The sequence below is a fragment of the Bufo gargarizans genome, chromosome 2 (genome assembly GCF_014858855.1).
Source record: "Bufo gargarizans isolate SCDJY-AF-19 chromosome 2, ASM1485885v1, whole genome shotgun sequence".
Classification (NCBI taxonomy): Eukaryota; Metazoa; Chordata; class Amphibia; order Anura; family Bufonidae; genus Bufo; species Bufo gargarizans.
The window spans coordinates 513,049,040-513,067,244 of record NC_058081.1 but is presented as its reverse complement, the minus strand read 5'-3'; the positions used below and the strand labels follow the sequence as shown (position 1 = coordinate 513,067,244).

Sequence of the window (18,205 nt, the reverse complement as noted above, 5' to 3'; positions counted from 1 at the left end):
CCGTACAGTATTGAAACAAAGTTTCGAGGAAAGAGTAAAATAAAAATTGGCCTGGTCCGGTTAACTGTTTAATAATGTTTTAGGACTAGTAAACTATGACACTTTCCCAACTGTTTTTATATCTCTACTTTGTGTCAGTAAATAGACACATTGTTGTTCACATTTAAAGTCTGAAAAGCTGCCCTTTCCTAATACTTCTTACTGCTGAGGGTGTTACAATGTGTCAGTTTAGACAGTGCTCTTTGAGCTAAACAGCATACGGCATACATATTAGGAGGGGGCGGCACAAACAGTGGAGTACATACAGGGGTCGCAGTTGCGACCAGGCCCGGCTGCCTGTGGACCCCCCTGGCCCCTGCAGTCAGTGTTCCCTCTAAGCTGCGCTGGTGGGTGGCCGCGCAGCAATTATTGTAGCCCAGCTCACAACTTTATAATCCCCGCTCAGCCACGTTGCGCCGCTCAAGCTGCTGGCAAAATGCCAGCAGTCAATGCAGTGATAGTGTCAGAAACGTGGCATGCAGACTCGTCGCCGCCCCGGCAGCTTGAGCTTAACATCTCTCCCTCTGTCATGCGACTCCTGCCCCGCCTGCCTGCTTCATTCATAAAGTAGGAGGAGCCGGCAGACGGGGCAGGAGGCGCATGACAGAGGGAGAGATGTTAAGCTCAAGCTGCTGGGGCGGCGATGAGTCTGCATGCCACGTTTCTGTCACTGCACTGACTGCTGGCATTTTGCCAGCAGCTTGAGTGGTGCGATGTGGCTGAGTGGGGATTATAACGTTTTGAGCGAGGCCACAATAATTGCTGCGCGGCCGCCCACACGCGCAGCTTAGAGGGAACACTGACTGCTAGGGCCCGGGGGGTCCACAGGCGGCCGGGCCCCCTGGTGTGCCGGGCCCGGTCGCAACTGCGACCCCTGTATGTACGCTTTGTGCCGCCCCCTCCCCAGCCAACCAATGTCTGACACCCGATGTCTAACACCTGACGGCTGATGGCATTTAGGCTAAGGGCTGATGCCTGACCCCTGACTGCTGATGGAGTTTAGGCTGAGGGCTGACACCTGATGGCTGACACCTGACGGCTGAGGAGGTATTTTTTTTTACTGACGTCTGAGGGACGAGGGACTTTTGAGTTAGTGGGAGGGAGTTTTGGCTGACGTCTGAGGTAGGAGAGAGTTTGGTCTGAGGGAGGAGGACAGATGGAGTTTTGCCTGACGGAGGAGGGAGTTGTGGATGATGTCTGAGGATGTCCTAATATGTATGCCGTAATATCAGTAAGAGCTCATGTACATGTCCGTTGCCCAGCTGTGCCCATATTCCGCAATATACAGGCAACGGCCATCTGCTTACCGCATGACGGATTCACTTGAATAGGTCTGCAATCCCGATGATACGGTGTGCTTCCGCACCCCAAAAAAGAAGTACATGCACTATTTTTTTCTGTACAGATTGCGGAACCCATTCAAGTGAATGGGTTCGCAGACAGTGGGGCACACGGTCGGTGCCTGCGCATTGCAGGCTGCAGGTTGAGGTACGCAGCATGGGCCTGACTGGCTCACGTTCATGTACATGAGCACGAACACAAACCTCTCTCCTGTCCTGGACAACAAACTGATCTGGAGCAATTCTAATCCGCCTGCAGCAAAAACTTGTTATTATAGATGCTGTCACATAATATGGTGTGTCGTTTTCCCCCTCCGACCCTCAAGAATCCCTTGACACTGACCTTTTTCATCTTGTACAAGTTTCTGCAGACACAGAGGAGCTTCTCCAGTTCTCTTTAGAATTATCATCAGAGTCTCCCGGAATGCAACCCTTCTCTCCAGCTAAAGGTGAGTCCCCGGGGGAATTTGGGAAAACCCTTTACTGTACTGTGTACACAAAAACATATACTTCCAGATATATATCTGGCAGTTTAATGTTATTACAGTTCTATTCAGTGATGTCAGTAACAGGGGGCGGGACTGTGACAATCTCTCAGACATGATATAGAGGCTGGTAGTCAGCAGTAATAGATGAAATAGCTGTTACTGTAGTATAAGGTGTGTGGATCTAATGTCTGATCACAGTGTAATTATATTACTATTATATTCTGTGATATCAGTAACAGGGGGCGGGGCTGTGACAACCTCTCAGACATGATATAGAGGCTGGTTGTCAGCAGTAATAGATGGAATAGCTGTTACTGTAGTATAAGGTGTGGATCTCATGTCTGATCACAGTGTAATTATATTACTATTATATTCAGTGATGTCAGTAATGGGGGGCGGGGCTGTGACAACCTCTCATACATGATATAGAGGCTGGTTGTCAGCAGTAATAGCTGGAATAGCTGTTACTGTAGTATAAGGTGTGGATCTCATGTCTGATCACAGTGTAATTATATTACTATTATATTCTGTGATGTCAGTAACAGGGGGCGGGGCTGTGACAACCTCTCACACATGATATAGAGGCTGGTTGTCAGCAGTAATAGATGGAATAGCTGTTACTGTAGTATAAGGTTTGTGGATCTCATGTCTGATCACAATGTAATTATATTACTATTATATTCAGTGATGTCAGTAACAGGGGGCGGGGCTGTGACAACCTGTCAGACATGATACAGAGGCTGGTTGTCAGCAGTAATAGATGGAATAGCTGTTACTGTAGTATAAGGTGTGTGGATCTCATGTCTGATCACAGTGTAATTATATTACTATTATATTCAGTGATGTCAGTAATGGGGGGCGGGGCTGTGACAACCTCTCATACATGATATAGAGGCTGGTTGTCAGCAGTAATAGATGGAATAGCTGTTACTGTAGTATAAGGTGTGTGGATCTCATGTCTGATCACAGTGTAATTATATTACTATTATATTCTGTGATGTCAGTAACGGGGCGGGGCTGTGACAACCTCTCAGACATGACATAGAGGCTGGTTGTCAGCAGTAATAGATGGAATAGCTGTTACTGTAGTATAAGGTGTGTGGATCTCATGTCTGATCACAGTGTAATTATATTACTATTATATTCAGTGATGTCAGTAACAGGGGGCGGGGCTGTGACAACCTCTCAGACATGATATAGAGGCTGGTTGTCAGCAGTAATAGATGGAATAGCTGTTACTGTAGTATAAGGTGTGTGATCTCATGTCTGATCACAGTGTAATTATATTACTATTATATTCAGTGATGTCCGTAACAGGTGGCGGGGCTGTGACAACCTCTCACACATGATATAGAGGCTGGTTGTCAGCAGTAATAGATGGAATAGCTGTTACTGTAGTATAAGGTGTGTGGATCTCATGTCTGATCACAATGTAATTATATTACTATTATATTCAGTGATGTCAGTAACAGGGGGCGGGGCTGTGACAACCTGTCAGACATGATACAGAGGCTGGTTGTCAGCAGTAATAGATGGAATAGCTGTTACTGTAGTATAAGGTGTGTGGATCTCATGTCTGATCACAGTGTAATTATATTACTATTATATTCAGTGATGTCAGTAACAGGGGGCGGGGCTGTGACAACCTGTCAGACATGATACAGAGGCTGGTTGTCAGCAGTAATAGATGGAATAGCTGTTACTGTAGTATAAGGTGTGTGATCTCATGTCTGATCACAATGTAATTATATTACTATTATACTCAGTGATGTCAGTAACAGGGGGCGGGGCTGTGACAACCTCTCAGACATGATATAGAGGCTGGTTGTCAGCAGTAATAGATGGAATAGCTGTTACTGTAGTATAAGGTGTGTGGATCTCATGTCTGATCACAGTGTAATTATATTACTATTATATTCAGTGATGTCAGTAACAGGGGGCGGGGCTGTGACAACCTGTCAGACATGATATAGAGGCTGGTTGTCAGCAGTAATAGATGGAATAGCAGTTACTGTAGTATAAGGTGTGTGATCTCATGTCTGATCACAATGTAATTATATTACTATTATATTCAGTGATGTCAGTAATGGGGGGCGGGGCTGTGACAACCTCTCAGACATGATATAGAGGCTGGTTGTCAGCAGTAATAGATGGAATAGCTGTTACTGTAGTATAAGGTGTGTGGATCTCATGTCTGATCACAGTGTAATTATATTACTATTATATTCAGTGATGTCAGTAACAGGGGGCGGGGCTGTGACAACCTGTCAGACATGATACAGAGGCTGGTTGTCAGCAGTAGCAGAGGGAGTAGCTCTGACTGAAGGATATAAACACATGTCTATGTCTTGTCTTCCTGCAGATCTCCAGGAGAAGACAGGATCTCCAGCCAGTGCACCTCAGAGAGGTAAGTTTGCTGCTACCGGCTGCTCCTTGGTAACTGTCTGATTCTTTTTTTGTTTCTTGGAGATGCAGATAATTTTGTTTCATCAGGAGGCCTGTGATGAGCAGAAGACATCATCCATCTTTTTCTTTGTCTTTTTGTTCTGTCTCTGTCCGTACGTCTCCAGCCTCTGCCGTTGATTACGGTTCCTTTGCAGACAGATGCAGCAGCTGGATAGAGCACATTAAAATGAGGGCTCAGACCATAAGACGCGGATCAGTAAAAACAAGTAGGACGCTGTGTGTTTCTTCATTGTGCTGATTCTTCCAGGCAGACATGTGATCCACGGTGGGGGCAGGGCTACAGAGATCTAACTCGCCAGAGCAGAGTGTGAAACCGATTGTATGTAGATAGCGGCAGACACTGGGTGTGCAGTTCATTCTTAATACTGGATCTTAGGAGAGCAGTGGCCACGGTCACCCAGATCCATAAAATCATTGAATCATCACAATTTATAGCAATAGGAGCCATGGTTATCATCATCTGACAGGTAAAATCTAGTCTGTAGCTTTACTTATTCTCTGATCAAATCCTATTTTGCCTTCAGGACTCCATAGCTCAGTAGTGCCCCCTGCTGGTTCTGTGTCAGTACAAAGTATAGTCGGTGAATGAGCCAGTTCTATGGAGCCTCATTTAAAGTGTATGTCCACATCGGATCATTATTATACTTATTTTGTACGTCTTTCGTTACTCTACAGCTGCTCTCAGAATTCTGCGGTTTAAGAGGTGAAATCTCCCAGTATTTCTTGCTTATTCGGTGATTGCACAGGACTGTAAGAGCTCATCTTAGGTGTAGGGATGTATCTGTTTCCAGTAAAAGCCAGCAGAATAGTGAGTGCAGCTCTGGAGTATAACACAGGCTGTAACTCAAGATCAGTACAGGATAAGCAATTTATGCACAGAGTGACTCCACCAGCAAAATAGTGAGTGCAGCTCTGGAGTATAATACAGGATGTAACTCAGGATCAGTACAGGATAAGTAATGTAATGTATGTACACAGTGACTCCACCAGCAGAATAGTGAGTGCAGCTCTGGAGTATAATACACAATATAACTCAGGATCAGTACAGGATAAGTAATGTATGTGCACAGTGACTCCACCAGCAGAATAGCGAGTGCAGCTCTGGAGTATAATACAGGATGTAACTCCGGATCAGTACAGGATAAGTAATGGATGTGCACAGTGACTCCACCAGTAGAATTGTGAGTGCAGCTCTGGAGTATAATACAGTATGTAACTCGGGATGAGCACAGGATAAGTAATGTAATGTATGTACACAGTGACTCCACCAGCATAATAGTGAGTGCAGCTCTGGAGTATAATACAGGATGTAACTCAGGATCAGTACAGGATAAGTAATGTATCCACACAGTGACTCCACCAGCATAATAGTGAGTGCAGCTCTGGAGTATAATACAGGATGTAACTCAGGATCAGTACAGGATAAGTAATGAATGCACAGAGTGACTCCACCAGCAGAATAGTGAGTACAGCTCTGGAGTATAATACAGGATGTAACTCAGGATCAGTACAGGATAAGTAATGTATCCACACAGTGACTCCACCAGCAGAATAGTGAGTGCAGCTCTGGAGTATAATACAGGATGTAACTCAGGATCAGTACAGGATAAGTAATGTATGTACACAGTGACTCCACCAGCATAATAGTGAGTGCAGCTCTGGAGTATAATACAGGATGTAACTCAGGATCAGTACAGGATAAGTAATGTATCCACACAGTGACTCCACCAGCATAATAGTGAGTGCAGCTCTGGAGTATAATACAGGATGTAACTCAGGATCAGTACAGGATAAGTAATGAATGCACAGAGTGACTCCACCAGCAGAATAGTGAGTGCAGCTCTGGAGTATAATACAGGATGTAACTCAGGATCAGTACAGGATAAGTAATGTATCCACACAGTGACTCCACCAGCAGAATAGTGAGTGCAGCTCTGGACTGTAATACAGGCTTTAACTAAGGATCAGCATAGGGTGACGGACCCTTAAGCGTTAATTATCAGGATAAGTTGCCACTTACGCTGGCAGACCCTGATGTAACGCACAGGTCCAGCTCCAGGGTCATTAGCTGGTTAATCCCCCACGTTGGAGAATATGAACAGCACAATCTACGTTACAACTTTCACACTCTCCCGTGTCCAGTGATTTCTTCTTTTCCAACTCACAATGAATATTTGTGAAATTTGCGCTTCTTGCTTCCTCCATTTTTTTTTTCTTTCTTTTTTCAGCTTTAATTTTCTTTCATCCATGATTCTTTTGCAGGAATGTCCTTCTGTTCAAGCCACCATTATTACTCCTTCACTGGCATGATCTGCATGACTATACTCCATAGATATCCCTTCCTGTCACCTCTGCCTTACGCCACAAGGCTGAGCTTCTCCAATATGGTGTCTGTCTGCCGTCACCTAGTTGACAATAAGACCCTTACTGTCGTCCGTATGTTCATTTGTCCGTCTCTTCACCGCTGCTCTTACCACAGTTTTTCATCTCTTATAGTTACGTCTCTGGATAAGGCAAGTCCATTGGGTGAGGGTCACTTGAAAAACCGCTTCGGTGCTGCTCTTGGTAGTCCAACCGTTACCGTAGTCAAGATGACTCCTCTTTCCTTTATACCAAGGGCCAAAATAACCAAATATCTTGGTATTATCAACATGTTTTTCATACGAGAAACAACGTCATTGCGTGAGGTAAGTCGCCAAGAACTTTTACTGCCAGTAAGCAAAGGCCTTGGAACTTGTGAGGAGTTGGAATGGAAACTTTATAAACATTCAGAGTCTGAAATTCCAGCCTCGCGTAGTCCTGCTCAGACACCTAAGGGTTTGTGACAGTGTATTAGTGACGATCCTCAGTGAGCTAAGCACAGCAGCAGCACAAATCTCCCCCTTGTCCAGAATATTGCCGATTGCGCTGATGTGCACTAATACATAGTGACGAGACCTCAGCTGTGTGATCAAGTCTAGGTCAGAATAGGTTTTCAGCCTCAGGATCTTATTAATAAGTGCTAACAATCTGTTTCACATGCAGAACATAACAGAAATGTCTCTTTAAGTGACATTGCCCTTTGTTGTTTGATCCTCGATAACCTTTCACTCTCATTGTTTTATCTCAGGAAGGAGGAGTGAGCGGATTCCTCCATGCCTTTATATGTGAAGTATTCGCTATGGTCCGTGCCCATGTTGCTGCTTTAGGGGGGAACGCTGTGGTGTCGTACATTATGAAGCAATGCGTCTTTATGGAAAACACAAATAAGAACCAGGTGAGTGGAAGCAGCTCTTCCTCATGCTCCGTACTACGAATTTATCACCTTTAAACACCATATTACATATAGGTGGGAATTTATCAAGGCTGGTGTTTTATATGCCAATCTTGATCTACTTTGCACGGGTGTTCAGATGTGCCTACTAGAGGGCTTTTCAAGGACTTTCTGTAGGATAGGTCATCTATAGCAGATCGGAGAGGTTCTGACCCAGCACCCCCATCAATCAGCCACTAGAAGAAGCTGCAGCTACTGGAACAAACGTAGTGGAAAACTCGCCCTCTGGTACTGCTGCTGAAGTTTATTGTGTACATACATTGTATTACATATTCTGAATTTTATGTATTATACTCCAGAGCTGCACTCACTATTCTGCTGGTGGATAGGCTGATTTTAATTAGTGTAAGTATAAAGCTGTAGCCTGCACTCACTGGAAGCCTTTTGGCACCAGCAGAGGTATAGAGTGGGCTCAGCATGCATGTTGGTACCTGTATCCCCTAAATTTAATGGAGGCCATTTTGGCACCAAAAATGATTTAAAAAAAAGCAGCATGCATTTGGAACCCACACTCCCTGAATTTTATGGTGCATAACAGGTAGCATTTAGTGTTAGGTTCTCGTCTTCTAGAGATCGCCTTGACGTTTGGCAGACGGGCCAAATGGTTTTGTACAAAATAAGCGTAGCATTAGCATCAGAATGTTTTCTATTACTATGGCATTATTGTACTTTATTTGGTTTGCAGAGTGCTGTTGCTTTGTGTTTTTTTTTTTCTTTTTCTTTTTGTTTCTAGCCATAGCAAAGCGCACCTGCGCATTGGGATGTGCTGACTAAGGCTATTTTCACACTTGCGGCAGTGTGATCCGGGAAGCAGTTCCGTCGTCGGAACGGCCGGCCAGATCCGCCGATCTGGATGTGACTAAAAGCATTTGTGAGACACATCCGGATGCGGATCCGTCTCACAAATGCATTGCAAGAACGGATCTGTCTTTCCACTTGTCATGCGGACAGACGGATCCGTCTTGTATCTTGCATGCGCAGACCGGAAGGACGGATCCGGCATTCCGGTATTTTGAATGCCGGATCCGGCACTAATACATTCCTATGGGGAAAAATGACGGATCCGGCATTCAGGCATGTATTCAGTTTTTTTCGCCGGAGAATGCTACGGTTTTATCTTTTGCCTGATCAGTCAAAATGACTGAACTGAAGACATCCTGATGCATCCTGAACGGATTACTCTACATTCAGAATGCATGGGGCTATGCCTGATCAGTTCTTTTCTGGTATAGAGCTCCTGTGACGGAACTCTATGCCGGAAAAGAAACACTAGTGTGAAAGTACCCTAACCCCCTTTTTCTTTGTATTCTGCTGGTGGAGTCACTGTGCACATACATTACATTACATTACATTACATATCAAGTACTGACTCTAAATTACATCCTGTATTATACTCCAGAGCTGCACTCATTATTCTGCTGGTGGAATTACTGTGTACATAAATCACATTACTTATCCTGTTCTAAACCTGAGTTACATCTGCTGGTGGAGTCAGTATGTGCATACATTAAAAGAAGAATTCCTGCGCTTACTCTCTAACTGCACCTAAGTACCAGTGACTAGAAGTGGGGTTCTACCACGTCTGCTGTCCTCTGTAATAAGTATCTATATGTGACACTGTCACACCTACCTGAACTTGTAGAGGAGAGTCTGTGATGTTGATGTGTAGTGGTGAATACTTGATAGTTGTCCCGATCCTCCAGTCCGGTAGAAGCAGTCAGGCTGTGTAGTTGGAAAACGTGCTCTGGGCGGTAACACGTTTCCTATCTTTAAAAAAAGCTTGCGCACCTAATCAGAGCACGGGTGACGTCACGCTAGCTTACGGCTACAGGAGCTGTCGGCTTTCAGTTGTCGAATGCGAATAGCTCCATCATGATATATAGAATAATCTGCCCATGTGAAAAAATATATATAGGCAGAACAAAAAGATCACTGCAGTAATGTATAAGGGAACACATATACAGTATTGAGAGAAAATATGAGGGTCATCCCCTATGCAGACATTACCTGGAGGTACACAACAGCAAGTGGACGGGGTCATCAGTATGTGGCATGGAGAAGGTAAAAACTGGAAGGAGAGGAGGATACCGGTCACTCGCTGAGACAAGATGGATTTTTCAATTTGAATAGCCTCGCCTCCACTGGATTAAATAGCGAAGTGGAGCTATTCGCATTCGACAACTGAATTTGTGTTCTGTCTCCCTAACTTAAAGACTGCATTGCAATAACCTGATCTGAATAGACCCGCCCCAAAAGGATTAATAAGGAGAAGCACAGGCAAGAGGAGTCTATCCCCGAGGAAGAAAGGTGATCCTTTTGAAACACGTCAGATTTTTAGTCCACAACAGCTCCTGTATCTGTAAACTAGCACAGTGGCGTTGCTAGGGCTGGTGTCACCCAGTGCGGTAGAAAATGGTGTCACCCCCGGAAGCAATAATTTTTTAGTCATATAACCAATAATTTAGTTATATAATGATTTAGTTATATAATGTGGTACAATAATTTAGGCTACTTTCACACTAGCGTTCGGGGCTCCGCTTGTGAGTTCCGTTTGAAGGCTCTCACAAGCGGCCCCGAACGCATCCGTCCAGCCCTAATGCATTCTGAGTGGACGCGGATCCGCTCAGAATGCATCAGTCTGGCAGCGTTCAGCCTCCGCTCCGCTCAGCAGGCGGACACCTGAACGCTGCTTGAAGCGTTCGGGTGTCCGCCTGGACGTGCGGAGGCGTGCGGATCCGTCCAGACTTACAATGTAAGTCAATGGGGACGGATCCGTTTGAAGATGACACAATATGGCTCAATCTTCAAACGGATCCGTCCCCCATTGACTTTACATTGAAAGTCTGGACGGATCCGTCTGAGGCCGTTTTCACACTTAGAAATATTTTAACAATATAATGCAGACGGATCCGTACTGAACGGAGCCGCCGTCTGCATTATATGAGCGGATCCTTCTGAGACGGATCCGCTCTGAACGCAAGTGTGAAAGTAGCCTTAGTTAATAATAATTTAGTTATATAATGTGGTACATAATGTGGGCAAAATATACCTAATTACATACCATTCCCAATACATAAACTTATTTTTATGTGAAAAATTGCTATTTTTTTTTTTTTTTTTAAGTGATACACTTTGGTGCCAGGTGGTGTACCATAATAAAAATGCCAGGGTACACCCCCTGGCACCAAAGAGTATCACTAATAAAAATGTAAAATAGCCCTTTTTCACATAAAAATAAGTTTATTTATTGGGAATGTTATGTAATTAGGTATATTTTGCCCACATTAGTACTGTGGGACTCTTTGTTTATTATATATAAATATAGGGGACACATACTGTGCAGTAAAAATATTGCTATTGCCAAAGTCAGGAGGTAGGCAGGCTGGCAGCTCCAACAGCCCTCCGATGCGGCGCTTGCAGGAGTGTCACTGTACGGGCCTGCGCACTGGATATTCCGATGCTTCTGCTAGTAATCGGAAAACCAGTGCGCAGGCGCGAACACCCAGATCCTCGGCACAGGCGCAGAATTTGACCACTGGAGGACGACGACAAGCTGAAGACACTGGGCAGGCCGCCTGTGTGAGTGAGTCACTGCTGTCACGCGGACGTGACCAGGGCAGGTGCAAGGATTTTTTGGCAACACAAGCGAAGCTACATCTCAGCGACCCCCCAGCTCACCTGGTCCTGGTTCTGTCTGCAGCAGCTGGCTTCTCCTCTGTGTGGTCCTGGTATCTTAGCTCTGCTTCAATCGCTGGTTTGAGGACTGTACTTTTCGCCCTATAAGACGCACATAGGTTTTAGAGGAGTATAATAAGAAACAATATTTTCCATTATACCTCAGGTCAGACCCCCAATGTTAATCATACCTCAAATCAGCCCCCATATCAGCCGTCAGCCCCCATCTATCATGCCCCTCATGTCAGCCATCATGCCCTCATGTCAGCCCCCCATGTCAGCCGTCAGCACCCCATCCATCATGCCCATGACAGCCGTCATGCCCCATCCATCATGCCCCCCATGTCAGCCGTCAGCCCCCATCCATCATGCCCCCATGTCAGCTGTCAGCCCCCTGTCCATTATGCTCCCTAATGGGGGACAATGTTGGAGTCTGCACCATCAGGTGCGGTGACATGATGACCGACAATGTTGGAGGGGGGTGGCACACTTCTTTTCTTCCCCTCCAGGCTCCATAGCATGGACACGTTGTACATTTTGTCCCCCATCTCTTCTCTCCCCCTCTTTTACAATACAGCCCCCCCCCCCCCCCCCCTCCAATCAACTCAGCAGCTCCTCTGGGCTGAGAATGATCAGTAGTACTGTACCTGATATATCACTGGGGTCTGGCTGGAGTGGGGTCGGGTCCTGGCTCCAGTCTCAGCCTTAAGTTGTCTTCTCCAGTCCAGCAGGGTCGGCCAACAAGTTGTGCCTCACTCAGTCTTCTCTGTGTTCTTCTGCTGCCAGCCTGGAGAGGCAGCTTTACAGGCCACAGCAGAGCAGCTCCACCTCCTCGCCTCCCTCCATCCAGAGTCCTCCAGACAGCTACGCAGGCGCTGCCATCCGCCGCGGCCCCACTGACGGACTCAGTCACGCCTCCTTGGACCTGAGCGCCGCACGCACCGCACGGCACACACGTAGGCTGGCACGTAGGCTTACACAATTTAGAGATGGGAAGTTCGGATCTTTTTCATGAATCGGATTTTCGGTTCACTTCCTGAGCCAGCAGAAGCAAGTGAACTGAAGATCAATGCGCATGCGCAGCTCATCGAATCTTCGGTTCACTTGCTGAGTCGGCTCTCAAGTGAACCGAAGGTCTGGAGGGACTCGCTCTTGGCAAACACAGCTCTGCCGCAGTGAATGCAGTGGAGCAGACTGATGTAATTACACTGTATAGTTATTGCAGGGATTTAGATAATTGTCTGAGTTTATTAGTTAAAAGAATCCTGTCACCGAGTCCCTGCCAGGCTTCCTACTCTGCTACAAGCACCCTATACACACACAGCTCTGCTACATGCAATCTATACCCCCTATACACACACAGCTCTGCTACATGCAATACACCCCCCCCCCCCCCCCTGTCAGGGGACAGGGAGCCGCAGAGCAGGGAGCCTGGCAGGGACTCAGTGACACGATTCTTTTAACTAATAAACTCAGACGATTCTCTGAGTCCCTGCGACTCACCCTGTGCTGTGAGTCAGTGCTGGACTGCTGGCTGCCTCTGATTGGTTGGAGGGCGGGGAGGGGCGGGGCTAGCTTCCACTCTCGGCTCCTATTACACTGCCTGCTGCTGCCGGCTATCTGACTGAGCTGTTTCACTCGATCAGCTCAGTCAGAATACACATAGTAAGTCAGTCCGGCGGCCGGAGGGGGCGGGTGACACCCCATCAGACTGGTGTCACCCGGTGCGGCCCGCACCCCCCGCACCCCCCTTGCAACGCCACTGAACTAGCATGAGGTCACCGACTCTCTGATTGGGAGCGCAAGTTTTTTTGAATAGGAAACATGCTGCCGGCCGGGGCACGTTTTCCAACTACACAGCCTGACTTCTTCTACCGGACTGGAGGATCGGGACAACTATCAAGTATTCACCACTACACATCAACATCACAGACTCTCCTCTACAAGTTCAGGTAGGCGTGACAGTGTCGCATATAGATACTTATTACAACTTAGAGGACAGCAGACGTGGTAGAACCTAGGGGTGGGCCATATAGGCGATATGCGATATAAATTTGTGCCACAAAATGGATTTTATGCATATCGCCTATATCGCCGGACTGCGATATGACCACGGAGCGATAGTGAATGATCGCGCTCTCGGCACGCACCATGTTCTCCTGAGCCGGCACAGTGGAGAAGGAGGGAGTCTCTCCCTCCCCACTGTGCGAGGCTGCCGCTGGCCACTAATAAGAACATAGGAGGAGGGGAGGGACTGTGGCCACTGCGCCACCAATGAATGCCTGAATTCCAACGTAGCATTCATGTGCCGGCCATATCCCTATGACTGCACGCTGAGATCCGCCGCAATTAACCCCTCAGTTGAGGGGTTAATCGCGCGGATCACAGCGTCCTGTCAGAGGTCAGGTGCCGGGTATGTTCTTCAGTCTCTGCATTGGTGGCAGTGGGAAGTTCCAATCGGAGTCCCAGCAGTGTAATGCTGGGGCTCCAATCGGTTACCATGTCAGCCAGGAGTCACGCTACTGAAGTCCTGGCTGCCATGGTATGTTAGTGAGCAGCCGCCAGCGCTCCTTCTTCTGTCTGTGCGGCGCATTGCTAATGCTCATAGCATTAGCAATGCACCGCACAGACCTATGAGAAGGAGCGCCCGGCGGCCACGGCGCACGTGAGTATAATGCTGCTCATTAACATACCATGGCAGCTAGGACTTCAGTAGCGTCCTGGCTGCCATGGTAACCGATCGGAGCCCCAGCATTACACTGCTGGGCCTCCGATCGGAACTGCCCACTGCCACCAATGCAGAGACTGAAGAACATACCCGGCACCCGACCTCTGACAGAACGCTGTGATCTGCGCGATATGGCCGGCCGGCGCGTGACTGACGTCACTTAGTAATGCTCCTGCTTCCTGAAGTGGGAGGAGCGTTACTAAGTGACGTCAGTCACGCGCCGGCCGGCCAGCTCGCTGCAGTGCTTTCATAGTGACAGTGAGTACAGAGGCTGGCCATGTTATCAATAGGAGAGAGATTGTTTTACACACTAGTAAAATACTTTACACACAAATCCAGTTATGTGCGCAGTTTAGGACACATAGGGCCATGAGGGGGACCAACATAAGATGCTATATGTCTTATCCTGGCCCCATGTGTCATAGCACACATCCCCTATAACAGCGTCCTCCACAGATCCACCCCATAACAGCGTCCTCCACAGATCCACCCCATAACAGCGTCCTCCACAGATCCACCCCATCACAGCGTCCTCCACAGATCCACCCCATCACAGCGTCCTCCACAGATCCACCCCATCACAGCGTCCTCCACAGATCCACCCCATCACAGCGTCCTCCACAGATCCACCCCATCACAGCGTCCTCCACAGATCCACCCCATCACAGCGTCCTCCACAGATCCACCCCATCACAGCGTCCTCCACAGATCCACCCCATCACAGCGTCCTCCACAGATCAACCCCATCACAGCGTCCTCCACAGATCCACCCCATCACAGCGTCCTCCACAGATCCACCCCATCACAGCGTCCTCCACAGATCCACCCCATCACAGCGTCCTCCACAGATCCACCCCATCACAGCGTCCTCCACAGATCCACCCCATCACAGCGTCCTCCACAGATCCACCCCATCACAGCGTCCTCCACAGATCCACCCCATCACAGCGTCCTCCACAGATCCACCCCATCACAGCGTCATACCCAGCCGCGCCAGCGGCTCATATGGGAAAATCCAAGCAAATAGACCTCTAGCACAATTCCCTTAAAATATTGCATTGCATATCGTTATCGCAATTTTTAGGGCCCTAATCGCAATCGCACAAAATTCCCATATCGTGCAGCCCTAGTGTACATAGATTACAGTAATTATCCTGTACTGATCCCAAGTTACACCCTGTATTATACTCCAAAGCTGCACTCACTATTCTACTGGTGGAGTCACTGTGTACATACATTACTTATCCTGTACTGATCCTGAGTTACATCCTGTATTATACTCCAGAGCTGTACTCGCTATTCTGCTGGTGGAGTCACAGTGTACATACATTACTTATCCTGTACTGATCCTGAGTTACATCATGTATTATACTCCAGAGCTGCACTCACTATTCTGCTGGTGGAGTCACTGTGTACATACATTACTTATCCTGTACTGATCCTGAGTTACATCCTGTATTATACTCCAGAGCTGCACTCACTATTCTGCTGGTGGAGTCACTGTGTACATACATTACTTATCCTGTACTGATCCTGAGTTACATCCTGTATTATACTCCAGAGCTGTACTCACTATTCTGCTGGTGGAGTCACAGTGTACATACATTACTTATCCTGTACTGATCCTGAGTTATATTGTGTATTATACTCCAGAGCTGCACTCACTATTCTGCTGGTGGAGTCACTGTGTACATACATTACATTACTTATCCTGTACTGATCCTGAGTTACATCCTGTATTACACTCCAGAGCTGCACTCACTATTCTGCTGGTGGAGTCAGTGTACTTACATTACATAACATATCCTGTACTGATCCTGAGTTACATTCTGTATTACACATCAGAGTTGCATTCACTATTCTGCTGGTGGAGTCACTGTGTACATACATTACAGTAATTATCCTGTACTGGTCCTGGGTTACATCCTGTATTATACTCCAGAGCTGCACTCACTATTCTGCTGGTGGAGTCACTGTGTACATAGATTACTTATCCTGTACTGGTCCTAAGTTACATCCTGTATTATACTCCAGAGCTGCACTCACTATTCTGCTGGTGGAGTCAGTGTACTTACATGACATTACTTATCCTGTACTGATCCTGAGTTACATCCTGTATTACGCACCAGGGCTGCGCTCACTATTCTGCTGGTGGAGTCACGGTGTACATACATTACAGTAATTATCCTGTACTGATCCTAAGTTACATCCTGCATTGAACTTCTGAACAGTTAGCAAACTCGAGGACAGATAACCACTTATCTAAGCTCCATAATGCATACAAGGCACTTCTACATCAGATGACTATGCAGTACCTGGTGTAAAGACTTCACTTCCCAGAATGCAAATCACCAGAGCAAGGTCTGTGCACACACTGAACAAGCAGGACTTCTTGAGAGTTCAGCTCTGAAGACTGACAAATAGTGACCTGTTAATTGTACATGTTACTTGTAATTTGGGGTTCAGAGGTGACATTGGATTCTTACCCCTTTGTTCTTGTAATCTCCCTTAGGCACAATGCCTCATTAATATCAGTGGAGACGCAGTTATCTTCACACGGGATTTAGATATGGACATGACCAACTCTGCAACACACCAGCACTCCAGTCAGACGTCTGCAGGAGAAGGAACGTGAGGGTGGAGTGGGCGATTCTGATCTGCAGGAAGCCGTGCCATTTATTGTGTTTTATTCTGCATCATTTCTGTTACTTTTTGATATCCAGATAATTGGTGTAGAACATGCGCTAATTCCACCATCCACTGAGCTCCGCCATCGGCCACTGAAATCCATCAGCCATTTTACCACCTCAGGTTGGGTAGCAAGCCTTTATTGGTCTTGTCTGCTTGGAGGAGCGCCCAAGATCTGCATATCTCCATGTGGAAGGAGATGACAAATCGGTTTTCCAGTGGGACTAGCATTCCAATTCCAAGCATGCCTCTGGATGGTATGGCTTTGTAGTCTCTCAGTCTGTCATCTCCTGCACGAGTTTATAAAAAGATTAACCACAAAAACAAAAGACTGACTACTCGTATGAAAGCAAACATCTGCCTGGCCGCAATGTCACCTGATTTTCTGACTCCTCTTCTAATTGCATCTGAAGGGCTCATTCACTGACATGAAACAGTGGCCTGGTTACAGACCCGTCTGAATCCGTAAAGCTTCTCCCTATAGCCCTGCTAAAGCCATTGTATTATAAATGCTAATGGCAGCTTCTCTTATGTACTGACTGAACAGTTGGGGGTTATGGAGACCCCAGGACAACTGCGAAGAAGGAGGGTGATGGAAACGGGTCATCTGTATATTTTCCACCACGCTGCCAACTGATCAAATACTGCATGAGGTTATAAATTTACAGTGGACCGCAGGGGGCACGGCCCAAGCAGTAATCTACATCCCTGCAGTCTCTAAGGCTCTGGACCCTCACTAGGAATCATCAGCTTTATGTACCATCTTCTCTTTAAATTATATCTATTTTTGATACTTTTATTGAAATAGTTTTATGTTGCAACGACTGACCCATCGGGAGGGGTCGACCGCTGCATGGGATGCAAATCTCACAATGGAAAGACTTGAATGTAAATATGAAATAAATCATGATAAAAAAACTTCTCCACTCGAAATTTGTAGAGCCTTCTTTCCAACAAATACATAGTAACTGGTCAGGAAACAATGTAAAGGTGATAAGCTTGGTAGAGTGTATTAGTCTACGCCAGTTATGCCAAACGGCAACCCAAAACCCACTTATTTATTGCAAAGTGCCAAAAGGCAATTTAACCTGAATACCCATATAGTATATCTTCCACATACTTTATCATTTAGCTATAATATCCTGCCTACATTCAGTGCGCTGCCTGTGCTGTTCACAGTGCGCCCTGCGCATATTGGTACACCATAGATTTTTTCCAGGGTGCGGGTGCCCACAGAGAGGGTTCGGAGTGCCACCTCTGGCACCCGTGCCATACGTTTGCCACCACTGGTCTAGGAAGTACGTTTTACCTGCACTGATACACTGTAACAAAGCCTCAGGAGAGGAGCGAGATGTGTACAGTTATACTGTAAATAAGAATGTCCTTGTTCACTGCCAGCAAGAGATTGAAATATACAGTCCGTTAGAAAGTTGGAAAACGACACTACCGGAAAATAAAAGAGCACCTG

The 18,205-nt window shown here is 46.7% G+C and overlaps 1 protein-coding gene across 9 annotated transcripts in view; it reads left to right on the top strand.

Annotated features, from left to right (window-relative positions):
• Positions 1 to 17,666, top strand: part of C2CD5 (C2 calcium dependent domain containing 5) — a 66,981-nt gene extending 49,315 nt beyond the window's left edge. For 7 of the 9 annotated variants that reach the window (XM_044281299.1, XM_044281298.1, XM_044281296.1 and 4 more), the window contains 6 exons: positions 1,742 to 1,828; positions 4,230 to 4,274; positions 4,438 to 4,539; positions 6,830 to 7,020; positions 7,443 to 7,589; positions 16,562 to 17,666. In XM_044281299.1, the coding sequence (XP_044137234.1) occupies positions 1,742 to 1,828; positions 4,230 to 4,274; positions 4,438 to 4,539; positions 6,830 to 7,020; positions 7,443 to 7,589; positions 16,562 to 16,684 (695 nt within the window). In that variant the 3' untranslated portion in view covers positions 16,685 to 17,666. The remainder of the gene's footprint in view (positions 1 to 1,741; positions 1,829 to 4,229; positions 4,275 to 4,437; positions 4,540 to 6,829; positions 7,021 to 7,442; positions 7,590 to 16,561) is intronic. The other 2 variants (XM_044281301.1, XM_044281297.1) reach the window with 1 other exon arrangement.
• The last annotated feature ends 539 nt before the right edge of the window (positions 17,667 to 18,205 follow it).